The following is a 19651-nucleotide window of genomic DNA, read 5'->3' as shown; positions in this document are numbered from 1 at the left end:
CATAAATTGATGTTGAGGTCCCGTTTTGCTTATGGTGGGGTTCGTGTAGTTTAAATTGTGATGGTTGTGGGGTTTTTCACTTGCTATGTAGTGTGAAACAAGCTATTGTGACCTATAATATATAGCTTTGGTTAACCCAGCCATTTTGGGTTTATTAAACCATAGCTAGTATCTTTCTAGCTAGTATCTAGGATGTGTAGTGAATCTTCAGCTGACAACTATATTAGTGACTTTATTATATTTTTTACAAAGGTATATTGCATTTATTTAATGTACATATAAATATTAAGGTCATCTGTTGCTGATCTGTCTGCATTTCCTTTTTGGGAGGAATATACCATGATAAATTCTAATTTAAAGCTGATTGCTTTCCACTGATCAGAGTTTAAAATCGAGGAATATTAAGCTGTGCAGAATGTACAGTCTTTGGGGGCCCTAGAGTTACACCACTGTTCCACCACTTCCTCCAGTTTGCTTCCAGGTGCAATTCAAGGTGCTGGTTATCACATTTAAAACCCTTCAGGGCACAGGTCCAGGCTATTTGAGGAACTTTCTTCCCCCAATGACACTGGTCTGCCCAACTCCTGCTGGCAGAAGGAGCATGCTGCAGGTCCCATTGGTCAAGGAATTTCAGTTGGTGGGGTCCATGAAAAGAACCTTTTTTTTTTTTTGCTGTGGCACCTTCCCTTATCCCCAAGGGGAAATCTGCTCTCATCCTTTTGATCATTCAGAAGGGCCTGAAGACCTGGCTCTGCCATTTGCCTTGAGCCAGGGCAGTATTATACTGGACGTGGTTGACAGATTAAGAGACAACTGCACTTTCCCTCCCATGTGCATCCTGCTTTTTTACTTCCCATCTTTTTAACTGTAATTTATTACTGCTATTAGTAATACTTATTGGTCATGGTTTTATTGGTTTTTAATGTTTCTAAACTGTCCAGAGTCGAGAGATGAGTAGCAACCAAATCAAATAAATAACTAAATGGAATGATTAAGTGGAATTTGCCTGGTTTGCTAACTTAAAACAGAGCAAATACCTCAGTTCCTTTTCACAACTGTGTGAAAGTGAACCGGAAGGCACTGAATCTGAAATATTTTGTGGCTTATCCTAATAATAATTGGTTTTGCTGTTCATCAGATGAACCTTAAGATGAAGTGCTTTCAATTACTCCAAATAACTTGCAGTGCAAAATGAATTTTTACAGGCATGAGTTCAGTTTACCAGAGAATCTAATGAAAGTATGCTTTAGTCTACATATATTTATACTATCATTTATCATATAAAATGTCTTTAAAGTGTAACAAACCTATTTTTGCTCTCTTCCTTGCTTCCTGGAAAGACAAACCATAGTAAGGAATCTTTTGCCATTGAGGATTATACTCTGGAATAAATTGATGATTCTTTTCTTAAATGCAGGGGGGGCCTAGGACTATGAACCACTGAATGCATGTTTAGAATTGTAATAGTCATGTCTTCTTTTAGCCTGTTTTGAGCAAATCAGAGAAAATTGTTGGCTATCACATAGTATCTATACATTATTTATCTATGGGGGATTACAGGGCTCAAAATGCCATATATATTCATGAAAAAATGCTGAGACAGATCACTTTAGTTTGAACTAGTAAGTCATATAAAGGAATCAGAATGACTTGGAGAGATACATTTTTGTACACTTTGCCCTCTAATAGTATAAATATATAAAAAATTCTGAAAACTTTACAAATGCAGTCAGTTATTTTGTGATATTAATACCAAGGAGGATCAAAATAAAACACGGAAAAGGGATTACTGAATCGTAATGTTATATTTAGCTGCAGAGAAGTGTCATTTTCAAAATAAATAGAACATTTTTAAAAAAAAAAATCTTGTTTTTGAAAATGTTAGTTCTGAATAATTAATTTTTTGCCTTAACTGAAAACAGAGTTCTATTTTAAATCACTAAATGTTAAAAAATAAAGTTTTCAAGTCAAATTCAAAACTTATCTTTTTAGGAATTGTAGCCTATATTCCCTCCAGTTTAAAATATTTATAATAGACTGCATAACAAAGATTTATAAGAATTCTATCAATCATGATGACAATTGCTACAAAAAAAGTAGAAGAGTCTTGAAATGCTGTAGAGATGAAGAGTAAATTGGATTGAGCGTGAGTAAGAACCCATATTTGGGGTTACATTTTGCTAACAATGGAGTGATTTCTCAGCCCTTATTTCTCAGCCTCTATTGCATATGCAGTTGCCATCATCCAGCCCCTGGTTTCAGGAAATCTGGTCCTACTGGGAAAGGATGAGTTGCAGGGCCACTGTGAGGAATAATCTCATCTTTGGCAGATAAGAGTTGTGTACATTCGCTCAGAGTTGGACTCCGATGGGCAAGACCTTATGTAGTTAGTTATCTGGAGTGAGTTTAGTCCTGTGTTTCCTGAAGAAGCAGAGAGTTCTCCAGTCTGTTAGCTCAGCTACCTGTTCATTAGATCCAGGTCCCTTCTGAGTGTTGAAAGCCACCCAGAAGATGATCTGTAATTAGGTTCATACAATGTCTTAAGGGGAACACCATTTAAATTCTTTAAGGAAGGAAGATATAGTCCCTTAAGCCTTGAAGGAGCTTGTTGGTACACACACTCCTTAAGGAGACACTAAAGCCAACAGTCCTGGACAACTATCATTCAGCATTTCCTTTTATGGCGGAGGTCAGATTTCAGCTCTGGAGAACTTGAAAGAAGCAGATTATTTGGACTTGTTTCATGTCAGCGTTTAGTACAGACACTGGACCGATTGTGCTTTCTGATGACTTGTGACAAAACCATGGTTTTAGTTAGGCATGTTCATTGCAGAGACTGCATAGATCACTCTTTTGTGGAGCTGAGGTGGATGTGTCCATTGTGCTCTTTGATCTCTCAGTGACCATTAGTCTTTTAGACAGGCTTTGGGGATTGGTAACACCATACTATGATGGCTGCCTATTTTCTCTGTGGCTGGTTTCAGTTGATTCTGACAAGAGGAGAGAGATTGTGACTACAGCCCTGCTGCAGGGCTTGGCACTCCCCCTGCTGTTCCACACCACCATGAAACTGCTGGGTGAGATCATTAGTTGGGTTGAGTATCGAGATAATGTCCAATTATATAACTTGGCCTTAGACCATGTCAGCGATGTTATTGATGTCCTGCCCCAGTTCCTGGAGGCTGTGCGGATTTGGATGGGGAGGAACAGACATAGGCTCAATCCCAACTGGGGAGTCTCCATCTTTAGCTTTGGATTCAGCTGCACTTTCCTATTCAAGACTGGTGCACAATTGGGGAATAATTTTAGACTCGTGCTTTCTGCATGAAAAGCAGGTGTCAGCTGTGGCCAATGGAGAAAGGGCATTTGCAGTGATTCATCTTGTGTGCCAGTTGTACCCGTTCCTGAATCAGAAGGCCTTGCAGATGGTCACTAATGTCCTAGGCAGTGGAGCTGCCCTTGAAGATCACTCAGAAGCGTCAGCTAGTTTGTAAGCATAGGCAGTAATAAGCATGCTGCAATGCAGATAGTCCTCACATTATGACCAGTTTCTGATCAACCATGTGAAGCTATGATGAGCACAAAAAAAGTACTTAAGACTCAGATTCAAAATTCTGACACCCGCAGTCAGGTGACCATGATTTTTTTGTTTGTTTGTTTGCTGGAAACTGGCACTTATTTTCAGTTCGGAGCAAAAAATGCCAATTGCAGATAATGAGTTTACTTAACAACCACTGCAAACAAATGTCATAAAATCAGTTCAGTCCCTTAAGGACTGGCACAACTTATGACCATAATTCTGGGCTCAATTATAGTCATAAATTGAGGACTGCCTGTATGCATATGTGACACTACCGCTCTATGAGCTGCACTTGTTTGGGTTTTGAGTATAATTCAGAGATTATTAATTTCCAACGTCACCTATAAAAGAATGCACACGTGTACTAACTACCATGAACCATTGGTAATCTTATCTTTTTTAATGTTTAAACGTTCCTGTTATTTGTTTAATAATTACCTGTTATATTACTTCATATAGTTATCTATTAGCAGGCAAAAGGTAGTCTGGAGTCTCTGGACTAGTCTCAATAGAAGTATATTAATGATTGCTGCCTAGCGTCAATTTGGATAAATTTAATAATAAATAAATTTTATGTTTATCACAGTCATTTTTTACAACGAAGCAGTCAATCCCGCTTAGAATTTCCAATTAATCTTCACACCTATGTGTGAAATGTTGTGAAGCATTCTTTGCCTGCATGTTAGCCCAGTGCTGAAGTGGAACATTCTGCTTGCAACTTCATTGTGGAAGGAATGCCATGTGTACAGTGCTACGCCTGACTCATGCTTCAAACAGGAGTTTGCACCCGTTCTTAAAAAAAGGTATTGGAGTATTTTGGTTCAGGGAAGACTATAAACGTGTCGTGGGAATGCTACAGATCACCAGTCATTTGGGAATTTAGAGAGGAAGAGGATGCAGTTTGAGTCTAGAATCTTATGTACCTTTCAGATATGTATGTTTAAAAATGATTTCATACCTTCCTTCATTTCTTTGGGGACTTCTTGACCTTTAAAAGACAGCTGCAAGTAAACAGTGGTCCTGTTTCAAATGAAATTCAAATCACCGAATACTTAATCTGTCTGTGAAGTAAAATACAAAGCATTCTCACAGGTATTGTTCAGTGGTTGTAATGCTGTTTGTTTTCACAAACCAGGATTTCATAGTTTCAGAGCGGACAACTGCTGAGAGAAGGCTCTAACCTTTTGATTTCAAAGGAGCTGTGGTTTCCACTGGTGCCTCCCTGGCTAATGTAAGAAAGGTGTTTTGCCATAAACGCTTCTGAGATATTTGGTAAGGTTGGACAGCGGCTGGCCCAAGCAGGAAGCCCGTGGTCTGCCTCTAAAGAAAATAGCAAGTTACAAAAATGAAAGCATCAAAGAACCAACAGGATGCAGTCCCAGGAGTCTCCTCTGGCATGTGGGTCCTTCTTGAAAGTTAGCACTGAGTGAAGAGTGACCTTAAAACTCGCTTTATTCAAACAGACTGCGCTCAGGTTTAAAGTTCAAGGCATTTTGTTTTTTCACCTGCTTCCTACAGTTTTCAGGAACTTCTAAAGAATTAATATGTAACTATATCTGGTCACTGAGCCAACAGTGAGCACTTTTTTTTTTCTTCCAGAGAAAGTGAAGTTATTGAAGCAAAAAGATAAGAAAAATAGGACGCTGTGTTGCAATAAAGTAAAAATGGGTGCGTTAGGATCTTTATAGAGCCATCCGTACTTCATCTTCTGCCCAACAGATCTGGATGTTGTATCTCATTTGGAAACTATTTTAATAATTTAATATTTCAATATTTCCCCTTTGATTACTTGATGTAAGAAAAAAAATAGGAGAGAGATACTGGTATTTCTGCTTTGTCAGGCTGCAACCACAGGGCACATATACGGATATTCCTTTTTTAAAAAAAAACACACAAATCACAATCACATGACCAGTACAACTGGTCATAAAGGCGAGCCTCTTGCCAAGTCCCAGAAATGCAGGGGTAGGTGGGGTGAGATGGCAGGCATATATGTTTTATGAGCTGTAAAGCACTCATTCCAAGACTGCCATTTAAGCGACCAGCCAATCCCTGGAATATTCTGACCTATCGTGCTTTTGATGTTGGGGGTTGATGTTTTCAGCTTTAGAAATTGGCTTGTTTCTCTTCCCCTAAACCAGGTTGCAGTTACACTTTACTCAAGAAAGGGAAAAGTGAGGAGACAGATAATTTTGTCACCCTGCCAGGGGTGCTCCCTCTTCTCTAAATGGCAGAAAAGTAAATTATTAAATTAAAATTTTAATAATTTCAGTCAGAGGCTTTTAATGACAATAAATGCAGGTAGTCCTCAACTTATGACAGTTCATTATATGACTGTTCCAAGTTACAACAGCACTGAAAAAAGTGGCTTATGACGGTTTTCACACGGCCATCGCAGCATTCCCAAGTCACATGATCAACATTTGGATGGTTGGCAACTGATTCATATTTATGACGGTTGCCATGTCCTAAGGTCATGTGATCACCTTTTGCAATCTTTTTACAAGCAAAATCAATGAAGAAATCATATTCACCTAACAGGCATGTTACTACCTTAATTGCAATGAGTTACTTAAAATTGTGGCAAAATTCGTAAAATGGGAGGAAAATTCACTTAAATATTTCACTTAACAACAGAAATGTTGGGCTCAATTGTGGTCATAAGTCAAGGACTACCAGTAATACGTTTTTCTAAACTTTTAGAATATCAAAATCTTATAAAACTGAATCACAGAAAATCACATGTAAAGTATGTCCATTTCAGCTTTTATCTTACAAAAATGGCTTTTATCATATCAAATTCCCAGCTCTTGGTTATTGAAGGTTTTGTTTTGTTTTACTTTTGCTGGATTTACCTAGACAACAAAACCTTGGTGTGGTGTGTGAGGTTTGGTCGAGTGAGGAAATAGAGGCAGAGAACAAAGAATCTGAGCATTACTTTTTGCTAATATACTGCTCCCTTCAACAGTTTGATATAAGAAAATGTTTAAAAACTACAATCCAAAATATTGTGCTAATATTCTTGCTAGAAAGTCTTGTACTATATTGTAAAATATCATTTTATGCTTGCACCATTATTAAATAAATATACACAGTACACCAGCCTGATTGACAGATCAGTCAAGTTTAAATCTGAGGTTTCTTCTGGGGATGAATAAATGTAGACTTATATCAATATTTTAAGTCCTTTGGATTTAAGTTAATTCACTCTGCTTGCTTCCCAAATAGTGGCAGACAAATGTGGAAAATGGGACACTGCAGCGATTCATCTGCTGCTCCCTCCATCATAGTAACAGCTATTTTGCTAAACACGGGCATTTCCTAGACTGCATTACATTCTTGCATAACCAGAAACAAAATCCAGGAGAAGCCAGACAATGAGGGGACAGCTTGTCCTTCAGTGTCTCTGGCAGGATTCAGTGAGAGCTCATTTCCCCTTTAAGTGCCTTAGAGCATCTCTTGGAGTCTAGCTTTGGCACCAAAACAACTCCATCGCTTTAGTGGTGGTTCAGGGATGCTATAAATACACGATTAGTGGGGAACTAGTATAAATAAATTAGCTGAATTTTTTAATATAAGTTTTAATAAAAGGAAAAAAATTAAGGAGCAAACACATGCTCTGCTTGCTGATACCAGGACCAGTTACAGTGCTATTAATATGCTTCTAATACTCTTACAAGGAATTACTGAATTGTAGGCTTGAAAAAAAGTATCCTACCAGGTCTGAAGGAATGATCCTGGTTAGGGTAAATTATTTTAATTTGTTCTTCCCTCCACCACAACATACTCCATATGGTTCATTTTTTTTAAACACTCACTTTTCCTTACCAAATAAGCCTTACCAGAAATCAGATAGGCTGTCAGTTATAGTTAAAAGAAATTGCTTTAAAAATGACATACAGCTTTCACTCATTTTCCTAGGATATTAAACTTTCATGGCTGCAGTATGAATATTTCATGACAATCTTTTCAATAAGTTGTTTTGTCCTGAAGAATATAGTGAGACCTAATTTCTGACTAGTCAGAATTAGTTAAATACTGTAGTTGCCCACTTTTTCCTTTGGAATACAAATTAAAGTACCTCTATTTCTGCTGTTATATATTTTATTTATACTGCCCCGTTGTTTATTTTTTACTGTCATTGTATAAAATTAAGCACTAGCTATTGTTATTTCCTCTTGCCACAAGATGGCTAATTAGCCTTTCAATGGAGGTGAAGTGGTTTATTTAATTTTACTCAATTTCTATAACTGTCCTTCTCAGCCAAGTAACTTAGGTGGTTCTAAAACTATAAAATAGTTAAAGCAATAAAGCGCGCGCACACGCACGCACACACACACAGAGAGAGAGAGAGAGAGAGAGAGAGAGAACTACAAGTCCTGGAGCAACAGAAAAGTTAGCATCCACATTTGTGTACATACATCTGGTGAACAACAACAACATGGTATCCTTTTGCACAAAAGGATACAATTGCAAGCAATTTTGCAACCTGGATTTTCCCTCCCCTAATAGCTGGAATCCTGATTGCAGGGTACAGCAGTGACTGGGGGAGAAATCTCTTAAACAGTTCCTGCAGATTAATCCAAGGAACAGGATGCGGAAGGTTGCTTGGGATGGGAACTAGCAGGATCCCTCGCTCTGTTCCATGCGAAAGAAAGAAGACAGAAAAAGTTCCAGAGGTCACACTTCTTCTCCCCCACCCTACCCCAGAAGCAGTGGGAAAAAACACAAGCTGGTTGGTTTTCCATGGAAGGGGAAAGAGAAGATTGTCCTTCTTTCTGCATCCAAGCCAAAGCTAAACCACCAGAGGGGACCAGAAGCAACCATGCACATTTTAGGCTACAGGGTGTTACTTGCACGCAATTCCCCATTAAACACCACCTAAATATCTAAGCTAAATGTGTTTCAGCACTTTATTACTCATTCTGGTGTTTCACTTTGGAAACAAATATTTAGTTTAATATTTTGATTTTGATTTGTGGAGGGCAATAAAATCAGTGTCTGTAGCATAAAACCCAAATCAGAATTCTGGTGTGACATCACATCTGTGAGAGAGACCAATATTCTGTGAAGTCACTTAAATCAGTGCTTGACCAGTATTTGACAATGAAATTCCAATTATTTAAATCATAATTTAACTGATTTAAAGTAGGGTTAAATGATACCCACTCATACTCTATCAAGAAAAACAGCACACACACGCGCGAACAAAACAGCAGTCCTAAACTCTTCTCTGAGAGCTAGCTTGGTTAAGGCACCAGACTAGAAACCAGGAGCTGCTTTAGCCACAAAGCCAGCTGGGTGATCTTGGGCCATCCCATTCTCTCAGCTCTGGGCAAACCATTTCCAAAAACGCTGCCAGGCACTCATCAGAACCCATGAGCAACCTGAGGTCATACCCATACTGAGCCTACTGGCCTCTTACATCTTAGATATTTCCTGGTCGCTTCATATATCTTTTGATGCATCAATGAAGCAACACCAAGAATAAGTTTCTCTCACACCTTCCTTCCTTTTCTCTTAACCACTGGCACAAAGTGTTTCACAAAGTATGCCAGTGGTTAAGAGAAAAGGGATAGTGTGACAGATACCTTGCTCTTGCTGCTGTCACACACTTTGTGGCCTTCTGCTTCTGCTATCCCAGGACACTGAGCATTGGAACAATATGAACATTTCAAGAATGGAAGGGTAGAAGGTGCTGAACATTGTGGTTACATGTACAATCCAGGGTTATTTATCTTGTATGCTTGTTCTCAGAATTCAGAGTGAGAAGGCTGAGCAGGTAGCTGAAGGGTTTCTGCTGCAAACATTGGTCTTATTTTAAGCTTTAATTTCCTGACTAGCTATTTACCTCTATGAAATAGAGTAGACTGCCAATAACCAGAATCTAAAAGGGAAACTATATCCCCATATTCTAAGCAAAGCCTTGGGCTTGGAGACTACTTTTGCCTATGGAATCAATTCTGTAACAGAATAACCAGCACTTCATTTCTCTGTGATACATGAAGATGAAAGAGCTTTCTTCTGCTTTTTAATGAAGAAAAAATTCTCTTTTGTTCAAACATAGATCTATGTTCCCAATGAAGATATTGCATAATGTAAATAAAGTATATGTTTTGCAGATGGATATGAAGATTTTAATGTACATTTTCATTTCCTTTTTGTATATACCTGTTACTAACTCTGGCAACTGACCTCTTGATTGTGAACGATTTGTTTTACAATTCTCCATTTAGAATTCAAAGTGAGCACAAGTCCCCAGTGGGAATAAACTGCACGTTTGACTCTGAATCTTTTTCAATCCTTCTTCCTGAGGGGTCTGCATTTCTTACTCATACCACAATCTGGAAAATAATGACATTTTTGTTCCAAAGAGGGGCCAGACCAATCATCATTAAATTCTTATCTTTGTGGATACTGCCTTAGCTTTCAATTAGTAAGAATACGAAGAGTTGGAAGGGACCTTGAAGGTCTTCGTCCAACCCCCTCTCAAGCAGAAGACCCTATATGCCAACCCAAACAAGTGGCTGTCCAGTCTTTTCTTAAAAGCCTCCAGTGATGGAGAACCCACAACTTCTGAAGGCAAGCTGTTCCTCTGGTTAATTGTTCTCACTGTTAGAAAATTTCTCCTTGGTTCTAGGTTGCTTGTCTCCTTGATTAGTTTCCATCCATTGTTTCTTCTGATGCTTTGGAAAACAGGTTGACCCATTTTCTTTGTTGCAGCACCTCAAATATTGGAGCCCTCCTATCATGTCGCCCTAGTCCTTCTTTTCACTAGACTAGACATACTCAATTTCTACAACTGTCCCTCATAACATTTTAGCCTCCAGCCCTCTAAATCATCTTTGTTGCTCTTTTCTGCACTCTTTCCACAGTCTCAAAAATCTTTTTTATAATATTGTGACCAAAATTGGATGTTGTATTCGAAGTGAGGTCTTACTGAAGCTTTATAAAGTGGTACTAGTACTTCACATGAACTTGATTCTATCCAGCTTTAGTGACTTCATGGCTAAGGTAGAAGTTGAACTAGGGAACAAGTTGACACTTCCGTACTCTGCTAGAAACTTTCAGATTCTGTTGTGAGATGAAATGTGAGAGGGGGAAAACCAGAATGAATACAAAGTTTGTGTTTAGGTTGAGAAGACCCTGATCAAAGGCAGTTGCTGTAGTATGGTGTTCTGTGCTGTTTGCTACTCTGGCTTTGTCATTGTCAAGTTGGGCATACATCAGGGTTGGGCTGCTGGGGGTTTCCAGGAGTTCGGGAGAACCCCTAGCGAAGATTCTGTGCAGTTCAGAGAACCCCCAAATCCCACTCCTGGCTGGCCCCACCTACCCCATCCCGCCTCTCTCAGGAGTCCCCAGGCAGCTCATTTTGGATGCAGGTAAGTGCAGGGCATTCAGGGTGGCTGAAAAATGGGCCTCCGAGAAGTTCAGGAAGACTGGAAATGGGCCTGTTTCTGGCTTCCAGAGGGCCTCCGGAACCCAGGGAGACTGTTTTCACCCTCTTGGAGGCTCAAGGGAAGCCTCTGGAGCCTGGGAAAGCAAAACCTCCCCCACCATGGTGCAGGAGGCTGACTAGGCCACGCCCACCATGGCCACTCCCACCCAGCAACCGGGTAGAGAACCCTTTGCTAAAATTTTTGAAGCCCACCCCTGGCCTACATTAATAACCAGTATATTCTGAAGCCTTAAATAGCGTGAATTTTTAGATGTTTTTCTAAAGAATTCTGGGAATTATAGCTTGAAAGCATAAGAATTCATTAAACAGGGCCCAAAAAGTTTTTTAGCCTAAGAGTACCAGTACATCAACTAAGGCAAACTCCATGTCTATCAGCATGGACAGATACAAAAAATAAACTCTCACAGGTACATGGCCATAAACTGGCGTATGTATACACACAACTTCCCAAGAGAGGCATAACTTTTCTCACGCCATGAACTGACACATACACGCCCACATGTGCAAACTAAGTTTTTCACTGGGAGGAGAGATGTAGCTCCGGAGACTGGCTGGATTTTTTTTCTACAAATATTTTTGTGGGTTTGGCTGTTCATTTTGCTTGGTTCATTGGTTTCATTTTCCACTTACAAGCATTTTGGACTGTTAGAAGGCCCATGTTAGTACAGACAATTACAATGCACAACACATGTTCTAACAAATGAATGGGAGGAAAGAGAAAGGATTTGGAAGAAGATTAAGTTCATGTATAATTAAGCTCAGGTTCAGATGCACTATCCGCCCTTTAAAGCAGGGGCGTCCAACCTTGGCAACTTTTAAGTCCTGTGGACTTCAACTTCCAGAATTCCCAGCCAGACAGACAACCAGGCTGGTTGGGGAATTCTGGAAGCTGAGATCCACAAGCCTTAAAGTTGCCAAGGTTGGGCACTCTTATTTCAAAGTATCTCCATTATCTTTTCCAGATGGTTGAATATAGTCATTACAGTTATCACCTCCATCTGGAGTGATGGAGTGGGTTATAGTAGAGGACACCAGCCTGAGAAAGGCTATTCTGTACCTGATAATTAGAGATTACATTGTTGGGCTAGAAAAACAGATATGGTCTTTCCTGAGCAGTTTTTGTCAGAGGAAAATCCTGAAAGTATCAGGTATATTGAACTGTCATTAAACAAAACCACTGGGGAGAAAAGGGGGTGTTACTGGATCTTGTGACTTAAATACAAGGGCTTTTTTCCCTTTGTGCTAGAAAAGCTACTTTAAACATGGGATATAACATACACACAGAGAAGGTGAAACTCAACGCTTATTTCTGTTAGTGGCATTTTGTTCTCTGTTAAAAACAGTATGGCTTATTAAATTCACTGACAAATAAATCTCAGTGGCTGAACTTGATTCAGCATGACTCAAAATACATTTTGTACCCATTTATTAGAAATGTTGTTGTTTGACCATTCAATTGTGTCTGACTCTTGGCAACTTGATAGAGAGGTGCTATTCGACCGATTCACACCTATTCAGGCGAACCGGTAGCGGTTATTTGGCATGGGTTGCCGAACCGGTGGCAACCCCTGGCTGGCCAGGCCCCAAACCTGGTCGCCCAGTTGCTCACTTGCTATCGCTCTCCTAGCTTTCTGTTCCCCATGTCCTCTTTCTCCCCAGGGAAACGGAAGAAAGGCATGGATGCTGCAAGTATCACTTTCCCCGTGTGAGTAAAGTGCCTGGAGTGAGAAAGAGTGTGGTCTGACAGAGGGAGTGGGGATGAATCTAGCCTTGGAGCACTTTTGCAACGTAAAAGAAATGCATTTTGGAAGCAGGTCTTTTAAAAACTTCTCCAAGGATTCCCCATGGATGCTGCAAATACAGCTTTCCCGTGTGAGTTAAAGTGCTGGAGTGAGAAGGAGTGCGATCTGACAGAGGGGGTGGGGGAATCTACTCAAGCCTTGGAGAAATTTAAAGGAGCTGCATCCAAAATGCTTCTCTGTAAAGTGCTCTGTGTGTGTGTGTGTGAGAGAGAGAGAGAGAGAGAGAGAGAGGGAGAGAGAGAGAGAGAGAGAAGAAAGAAAAGAAAGAAAGAAAGAAAGAAAGAAAGAAAGAAAGAAAGAAAGAAAGAAAGAAAGAAAGAAAGAAAGAAAGAGGAATTTTTTACACTGTCCCTACACCTAGAGTGGTTTTTCTGCCTTTCTTTTGCCCAGGGCTACCACATATTTTTCAGGGTTTATATGCATTCAATGTCAATAGTCCAGAGCATAAAATATACATGTGTTTAACAAGAGCTGAAAGGGACCTTGGAGGTCTTCTAGTCCAACCCCCAGGTCAGGCAAGAAAACTGAGGATGCCAAACTCTGAGTAAAAATCCTGGGAAAGGTGTCAGAATAATACTTAGAAGGGACCTTGGGGTGAACCCTATACCGTTTCAGAGAAATGGCTGTCCAGTCTTTTCTTGAAAACTTCCAGTGATTGAGTACCCAGAACTTCTAGAGGCAGGCAGTTCCACTGGTTAATTGTTCTCACTGTCAGGAAGTTTCTCCTTAGTTTTAGGTTGCTTCTCTCTGTTCAGTTTCCATCCATTGCTTCTTGTTTGCATTCTGCTTCTTTGGAAAATACATTGTCCCCCTTTCTTTATGGCAGCCCCTTAAAAGCACATGTCCACCAAGCCATGCCCACCCAGTCACATGACCACAAGCCACACCCACAGAACCGGTAGTAAAAAGAATTTGAATTCCACCACTGACTTGATAGTGCTCTCCATGCTTAGAAGCAGGGGTGGGATTCAAAATTTTTAACAACCTGTTCTGTGGGTGTGGCTTAGGTGGTGGGCGTGGCTTGTTGCTCATGTGACTGGGTGGACGTGGCTTGGTGGTCATGTTATTGGCTGGGCATGGCCAACTCAATATCACCCACATCGAGGCACACATCTCCTCGCCTGGCCTCTCGACTGTGAAGATGCTGCATCAGTCATAAGTGTGTAAAACGGTCATAAGTCACTTTTTTTCAGAGCCATTGTAACTTTAAATGGTCACTCCACACAAGCAAAGTACCAGCAAAGGAGGAAAAAAAAAACTCCAGAGACGTTCCTGAGACAGGAAGTCTAGTCCTGCCAAGAGTGTAATAAGGGTTAATGGAGAGGCAGTTTCTGTAAGCAACACCAGAAGGGGCGTTGGTTCTTACCTGATACGCTTCTTTTCGTAGAGCTGTTGAGAGTGTCCAGGTTGGGAGGAGCTCCAGTCTCGGCTCTTCCAGGCTGAGCTTGAAAATTGAGGAACGCCCCCTCACCGTCACATGGTCCTCGGGCACTCCCCAGGTTTTTGCACAGACGAGAAGGAAAGTCCTGTTCTCATCACACTCAGGAAAAAATATATTAGATTGCTCGGTCGAACAGCCAGGTTTCCCACCAGACGGCCTACGGGTGGGCTGGACACTCTCAACAGCTCTACGAAAAGAAGCGTATCAGGTAAGAACCAACGCCCTTTTCCATAGAGCTGTCTCGAGTGTCCAGGTTGGGACATACCAAAGCTTGGCTAGTCCTGCGGGTGGGGCCCCGTCTGGAATAGAATCTCTCCTGGAACCCTGATGACCCGCTGGAAGGCATGCCCAACAGGAGAAAACCCTGGATGTTGGAATGTCTCAACAAGGGGCCTAAAGAGGAGGCGGAGCTATCCGGGAGGCAGTCCCGCCAAAGAGGCCAACAGGTGTGCACTGGGATCGGGATTCAAGAAACTGGGAAGATCGACCCGTGTTGGGAATTCCCCTGGGAGAACTCTGGGACAGAGAGAAGGAGGAGGCGCAGAGATCTGTGTGAGGGCCCGGGAGCGCAAGAAGGGACCCCGGCTAGCATTGAATGGGGGTAGATGTGTTGCCGACCAGTTGCCCAGGGCAGGGTGAGGAGGACAAGAGTGCTCCTGGGGTAGGAGCCTGTTGCAAGCAGGGGTTAAAGGTCGGAGTAGAGAAGGCCTTCTCGCACTCCTTCCTCTTTTTTTTTTTTTTTTTTAAAGGACAAGCGCCTGAGGGCGACTGCATTATCGAGAATCAGCGGAACGAACCTCTCCCGGATCCCGGGAGGGCTTCCTGGAAGAAGTACCTCCGGACCCATCCGGCTCCGCTCGGTAGGGAGATCTATAGGGAGAGGATCGGTAGTATCTGGCAAAGGAGGAGGAGTGAGAAGAACCCTGGCGAGGAGAGGGGACCTCCTAGAGAGGGAAGGAGGTACTTCATGCTTGTTCCGGGTCTCGGCCAGGAATGGGTCGAGAACCGGTCCAAATAACTTCCCCCAGAGATGGGGCTGTTGCTAGCTTAGTCTTGTTTTTAACGTCCGCTTGCCAGTGGCGAGCCAGAGTAGACGGCGGGCGGTAACCTGGGACGAAATGGCCCTGGTGGAGAACTTTGCCGCCTGGAAGGTGGCGTCTGCAGCTTCGGCGCGGCCAGGATCTTGGCAATGTCCTGGTGCGCCCTGAGATTGGCTGTGGGGACATGCTGCTTGAGCTGCTGGAGCCACTTGATGGAAGACCTGGTGAAAACGACGCGGCAGTGGAAGCCTGACTGCCCAAGCGTCAGAGAGGTGAGCGCGGCACAGGGCCAGTTCAGCTCGCTTGTCTCGGGCTGGAGAGCATCGAGTGAGTCGCTGGGAGTAGAGCGGAAACCAGGCCCACCACGGGCTCGTCCACGGGGAGGGGGTCGAGCAAGGTGGAGAACTGCGGTTCCAGGTTAAAAAACCGCTTGTCCTGGGCGTTGGGGGAGGGGCCCCGAGGAGGCCAGCTGCCTAGAAACCATGTCTGAGAATATGGGCGGGACAGGGATCACCTCAGTTTCCGCCACGGGCTGAGAGAAGAGAGAGTCGGGAGGAACCCCTGCCGCCGCTGGGTTGGGTGGGGGAGGCGGGTTCAGGCCCGAGGTGGTCCTGGCTTTGAACAGGAGGGACCTAAATAGGTGCGGTTTAAAGAGCCTAGAAACGCTGGCTGACCTGGAGGGAGGCCCTGCGTCCTCCGACATGTCCCCTTCTAGGGGACCTGTTCCCGAAAAGAGTTCACTGCCTATGAGGGACCTCATGTCAAGGTCCTGCTCGTCCCCAAAGAGGAAGGGTCCCGGGTTCTTGGGCCTCCATTCCCTCCAACTCCAAAGGTAAGAGTTAAGTCCTCTTGGGGAGTTGCCTGACCATGCGAGGCCGCTGATCCTAGAGCCTCGGGGCGCGGAGCCGAGGAGGCCAGACCGGCCAGCTGCTGCATCTGTTGCGCCTACCCTTTGCCGGATGGCCAGCTCCATAGCCTGCATTAGGTTTTCGGGTATTTCCGCCATGGGGAGAGACTCCTCCGGGCGCAGTTCTACAGCAGTGGTGGGCAAGGTGACCTCAGGGGCCTGTCCAGGCTGTGGGGAGAAGCAGAAGCAGGAGGGGAGGAGAGGAGGATGGGTGGAGGTTGATGGAACGGAAGGGTCCCGGGACACAGAGCTTGACTCCTGAGAGCGTCTGTCAATTTCCCTTCGAGGGCCCTGTGTCGCCTGAGGGCATCCCTTTGGGAAGCTTTGGATGGTTCCTGTGCCTGTTTGCGCAGGTGGTGGGATTTGGCCTTGGCCTTCAGAGAAGTGCCACGAGAGGTATTGTCGTCTGCCATCTGGAGAGGAGAGAAAAAGGAAAAAATTTTCTGGTTAATGCGAGGCGGTTAACGGGTCTGGGTACAGCCTAAGCAGAGGCTGGAACTCCCAGTGCTCGTGTTGCACCCCCTTTTTTGTCAAGGCCACAGAATTGTTCTGTAACGTGTTGGGAAGTAGGGCCTAGCCCGGGGGCCAATCAGCCAGAATGAACGCCAAGCTGTCCCTGCCGGGCGAACCGGGAAGGGACATGGCAAGCAACTAACTCCTTAGTTGGGGGAGACTTAGGCAGAATTGCAAGGTATTTGAGCAGTCCCAGGATCTGCCCAGGAGTCAGGGAAGCAATGCGGCCTACTGGTAGGCCTCTGAAAAAAAACCAATGACCCTGGGGCCGCAGGCAGAAGGGAATAATGTAAGCTGAAACCAGGTCTGGATGCGGCCTCACGGGAGGCCGGGAATCCCAACGCACGCTCCACTTTGCCCCTTTTAGTAAAAAAAATTTTTCTGTTTAAAATAGAGGTTTGGTACGAACCAGGGCCTAGCCCAGACCAATCAGCCAGAAAGGTGAACGCCAGGCAGCTACCCCTGCCGGACGGACCGGGGAAGGGGTGAGGGGGCAGAGCTGCTACTTCGCCTGCTGGGGAAAAAGGCTGCAGGGCCAACAGACCCTATTTCTGCAGGAGGCCTGTTGGTAGAATAAAAGACAGGCTGAGACAAGGGGAATCCCAGGCTGCCTAATAGTCAGTTAAGGCTGCGGCCTGTAAAAGGGCCTCTAGTAATGGCGGACGGCCATGCGGCCACTCCCAAGATGGAGGCCGTTCCAGGACACACCCAAGATGGCGTCCATTCCAGGGCACACCCAAGATGGCGGCCGTTCCAGGGCACACCCAAGATGGCGGCCGTTCCAGGACACACCCAAGATGGCGGCCGTTCAGGGCACACCCAAGATGGCGGCCGTTCCAGGGCACACCCAAGATGGCGGATGCCACAGGGGGCCCAAGATGGAGGCCGCAAGTAGCAGGAGGCAGCCCCAGCGGCGGTAAACTCCCAGGGAAGATTAGAGCCACTTTGGAGAACCAGGGAAGCGTACCCTGGGCTAGAAGGCGTTCGCGGGGGGAACGGCGGCTAAGGCGAGAGAGCAGGCAGAAACGAAGCGGCCTCGCGCGGAGCGATTAGGCGGCAAACGAAGCTGGGGGGGAGCGCTCGAGCGCCTCGCTTTTCTCCCCCATAAAGAAACGACTCGGATATTAAAAACACTCCTGGGAGTTCAAACCTGAGTTCCTGCGCTGCCTGCCGGTGATCCACGTGAAAGCGATGAGAGAAGAGGCCTAGAATGTTGAACGACTGGAGCAAGGGAAAAACAGCCTGTTAGCCACGAGGCTGAAGCAAAAAACTGGGGAGTGCCCGAGGACCATGTGACGGTGAGGGGGCGTTCCTCAATTTTCAAGCTCAGCCTGGAAGAGCCGAGACTGGAGCTCCTCCCAACCTGGACACTCGAGACAGCTCTATGGAAAATGTTTCCTTCCTGCCTTCCTTACAGGATTAGGCCAGTAATTTCTTCTAACAACCGGTTTTCCTGCTTAGAATGTTAACTGGTTCTAGCGAATAGGTGCAAACAGAATCCCACCCCTGCTTAGAAGTACTAGAAATTTGAGAACTTGTTTCACTTAAGGATGAAAATGCACCTCAAGAGGCCACCAGATGTTATACCCCTTAGCCTTATGCGTGAGAAAAGTATATGGAGCCCTGTTATTCCATGTATTTTCAGGTGTAGAGAAGAGACAGCTAACCATGTGTCTATCTTTCCCTTCATCCTTCAATACTGAAAGAGAAATGGCCCTAAAGGTCAGCGGGCTGAAGATCTGATATGACTTTCAACCTCTGAGCAACTGTTCACAGACATAAATTATGTCTGGAGGATTACAATCAGATAATTTACTTTTTAAAAAAAAATCCTATCTTTATTATTTTTATAAATAAGATGGAAAACATGCAAACTATTCCTTCCTCTGCCCATTTTTCCCACAAGAAATACACATTCCTGTAATTCCCTGTAAACTTTTATTGTTTTGGTTGTTAGAAGCCAACTGGGAAGCTTGTAAATTCTGTTTTTTTATTCACTGCTTAATGGACCCTCCTGTTCATGTGCTTGTTGTGAAGTTACTTGACTAGTAATAAGTTTATAGATGCTTTACTTAACTTCAGGCCAGTGAAGAGATTGGGCAATCATTTGTCCGTAATGGTCTTCTGCCTGAGCAAGGGTTGGACTAGAAGACCTCTGACGTCCTTTCCAATTCTGTTATTCGGAGTTAGTGTGAATTGGGATGAGAGAGAGACTCACTGACCCAAAGTCACCTAATTGGCTTTCATGCTTAAGGTAGGAATTGAACTCAGAGTTTCCTGTTTTCTGGCCTGGTGCCTATTAGACCAAACCGACTCATTCTTTATTATAACTCAAGTAGAATTTTACTTTTTTTAAGAAGTATGAAAAGTCCTTATATCTGATTTTTTTTGTTATTTTGCTTTTTTTCCTTTTAATTTCTTGTTGTTTGTTTCCTTTGTTCTGTTTAATTATTTAAAAGAAAAGTTATGATTCTGAAGACCTAGGTTAGTGGTGGCTAACCTTTTGGGCTCCTGTGCTGAAAATTGTGCTCGCACTCGTGCCAGCACCCAGAAGGCAATGCATCGAGGCCCCCTTGCGCACGTGCAGGCGATCCCCCCACCTCTGTCCCCTTACCTGCACAGGGCATGTGTGCACCTCCCAGTTGATTTTTGGCCTCCCAGAGGCTCAAGGGAAGCCTCTGCAGCCGTTTGGAGGCCAAAAATGGGCCCATTTCGTCACTTCTGGTATTTCTGGAAATACAGGAAGTGACTCTAAACAGGCCTGTTTTTCTGCCTCCAGAGGCTGCAGAGGCTTCCCTCAAGCCTCTAGGAGGAAAAAAAGGCCTCAAACATGGAAAATCAACTGGGAGGTGCACACATGTGCAGTGAGGTAAGTTTGGCTGGTGGTATTTTGTTCTCTGTTAAGTTTG

The 19651-nt window shown here is 43.7% G+C and overlaps 1 protein-coding gene across 2 annotated transcripts in view; it reads left to right on the top strand.

Moving 5' to 3' along the window:
- TMTC4 (transmembrane O-mannosyltransferase targeting cadherins 4) overlaps nucleotides 1-19651 on the top strand; it is an 88989-nt gene that overhangs the window by 64837 nt on the left and 4501 nt on the right. Inside the window, exon 1 of one of the 2 annotated variants that reach the window (XM_087937922.1) lies at nucleotides 4218-4383. The exons of the other annotated variant lie outside the window; for it this stretch is intronic. Within the exon in view, the coding sequence (XP_087794048.1) occupies nucleotides 4320-4383 (64 nt within the window). The 5' untranslated portion in view covers nucleotides 4218-4319. Of the gene's footprint in view, nucleotides 1-4217; nucleotides 4384-19651 lie in introns of those variants that run through there. 2 annotated transcript variants of the gene reach the window in all.

This window comes from Pseudonaja textilis, chromosome 8 (genome assembly GCF_049901715.1).
Source record: "Pseudonaja textilis isolate UNSWEBS1 chromosome 8, rPseTex1.2, whole genome shotgun sequence".
In the NCBI taxonomy this organism is placed as follows: Eukaryota; Metazoa; Chordata; class Lepidosauria; order Squamata; family Elapidae; genus Pseudonaja; species Pseudonaja textilis.
This window is presented reverse-complemented; position numbering and strand designations above follow the sequence as displayed.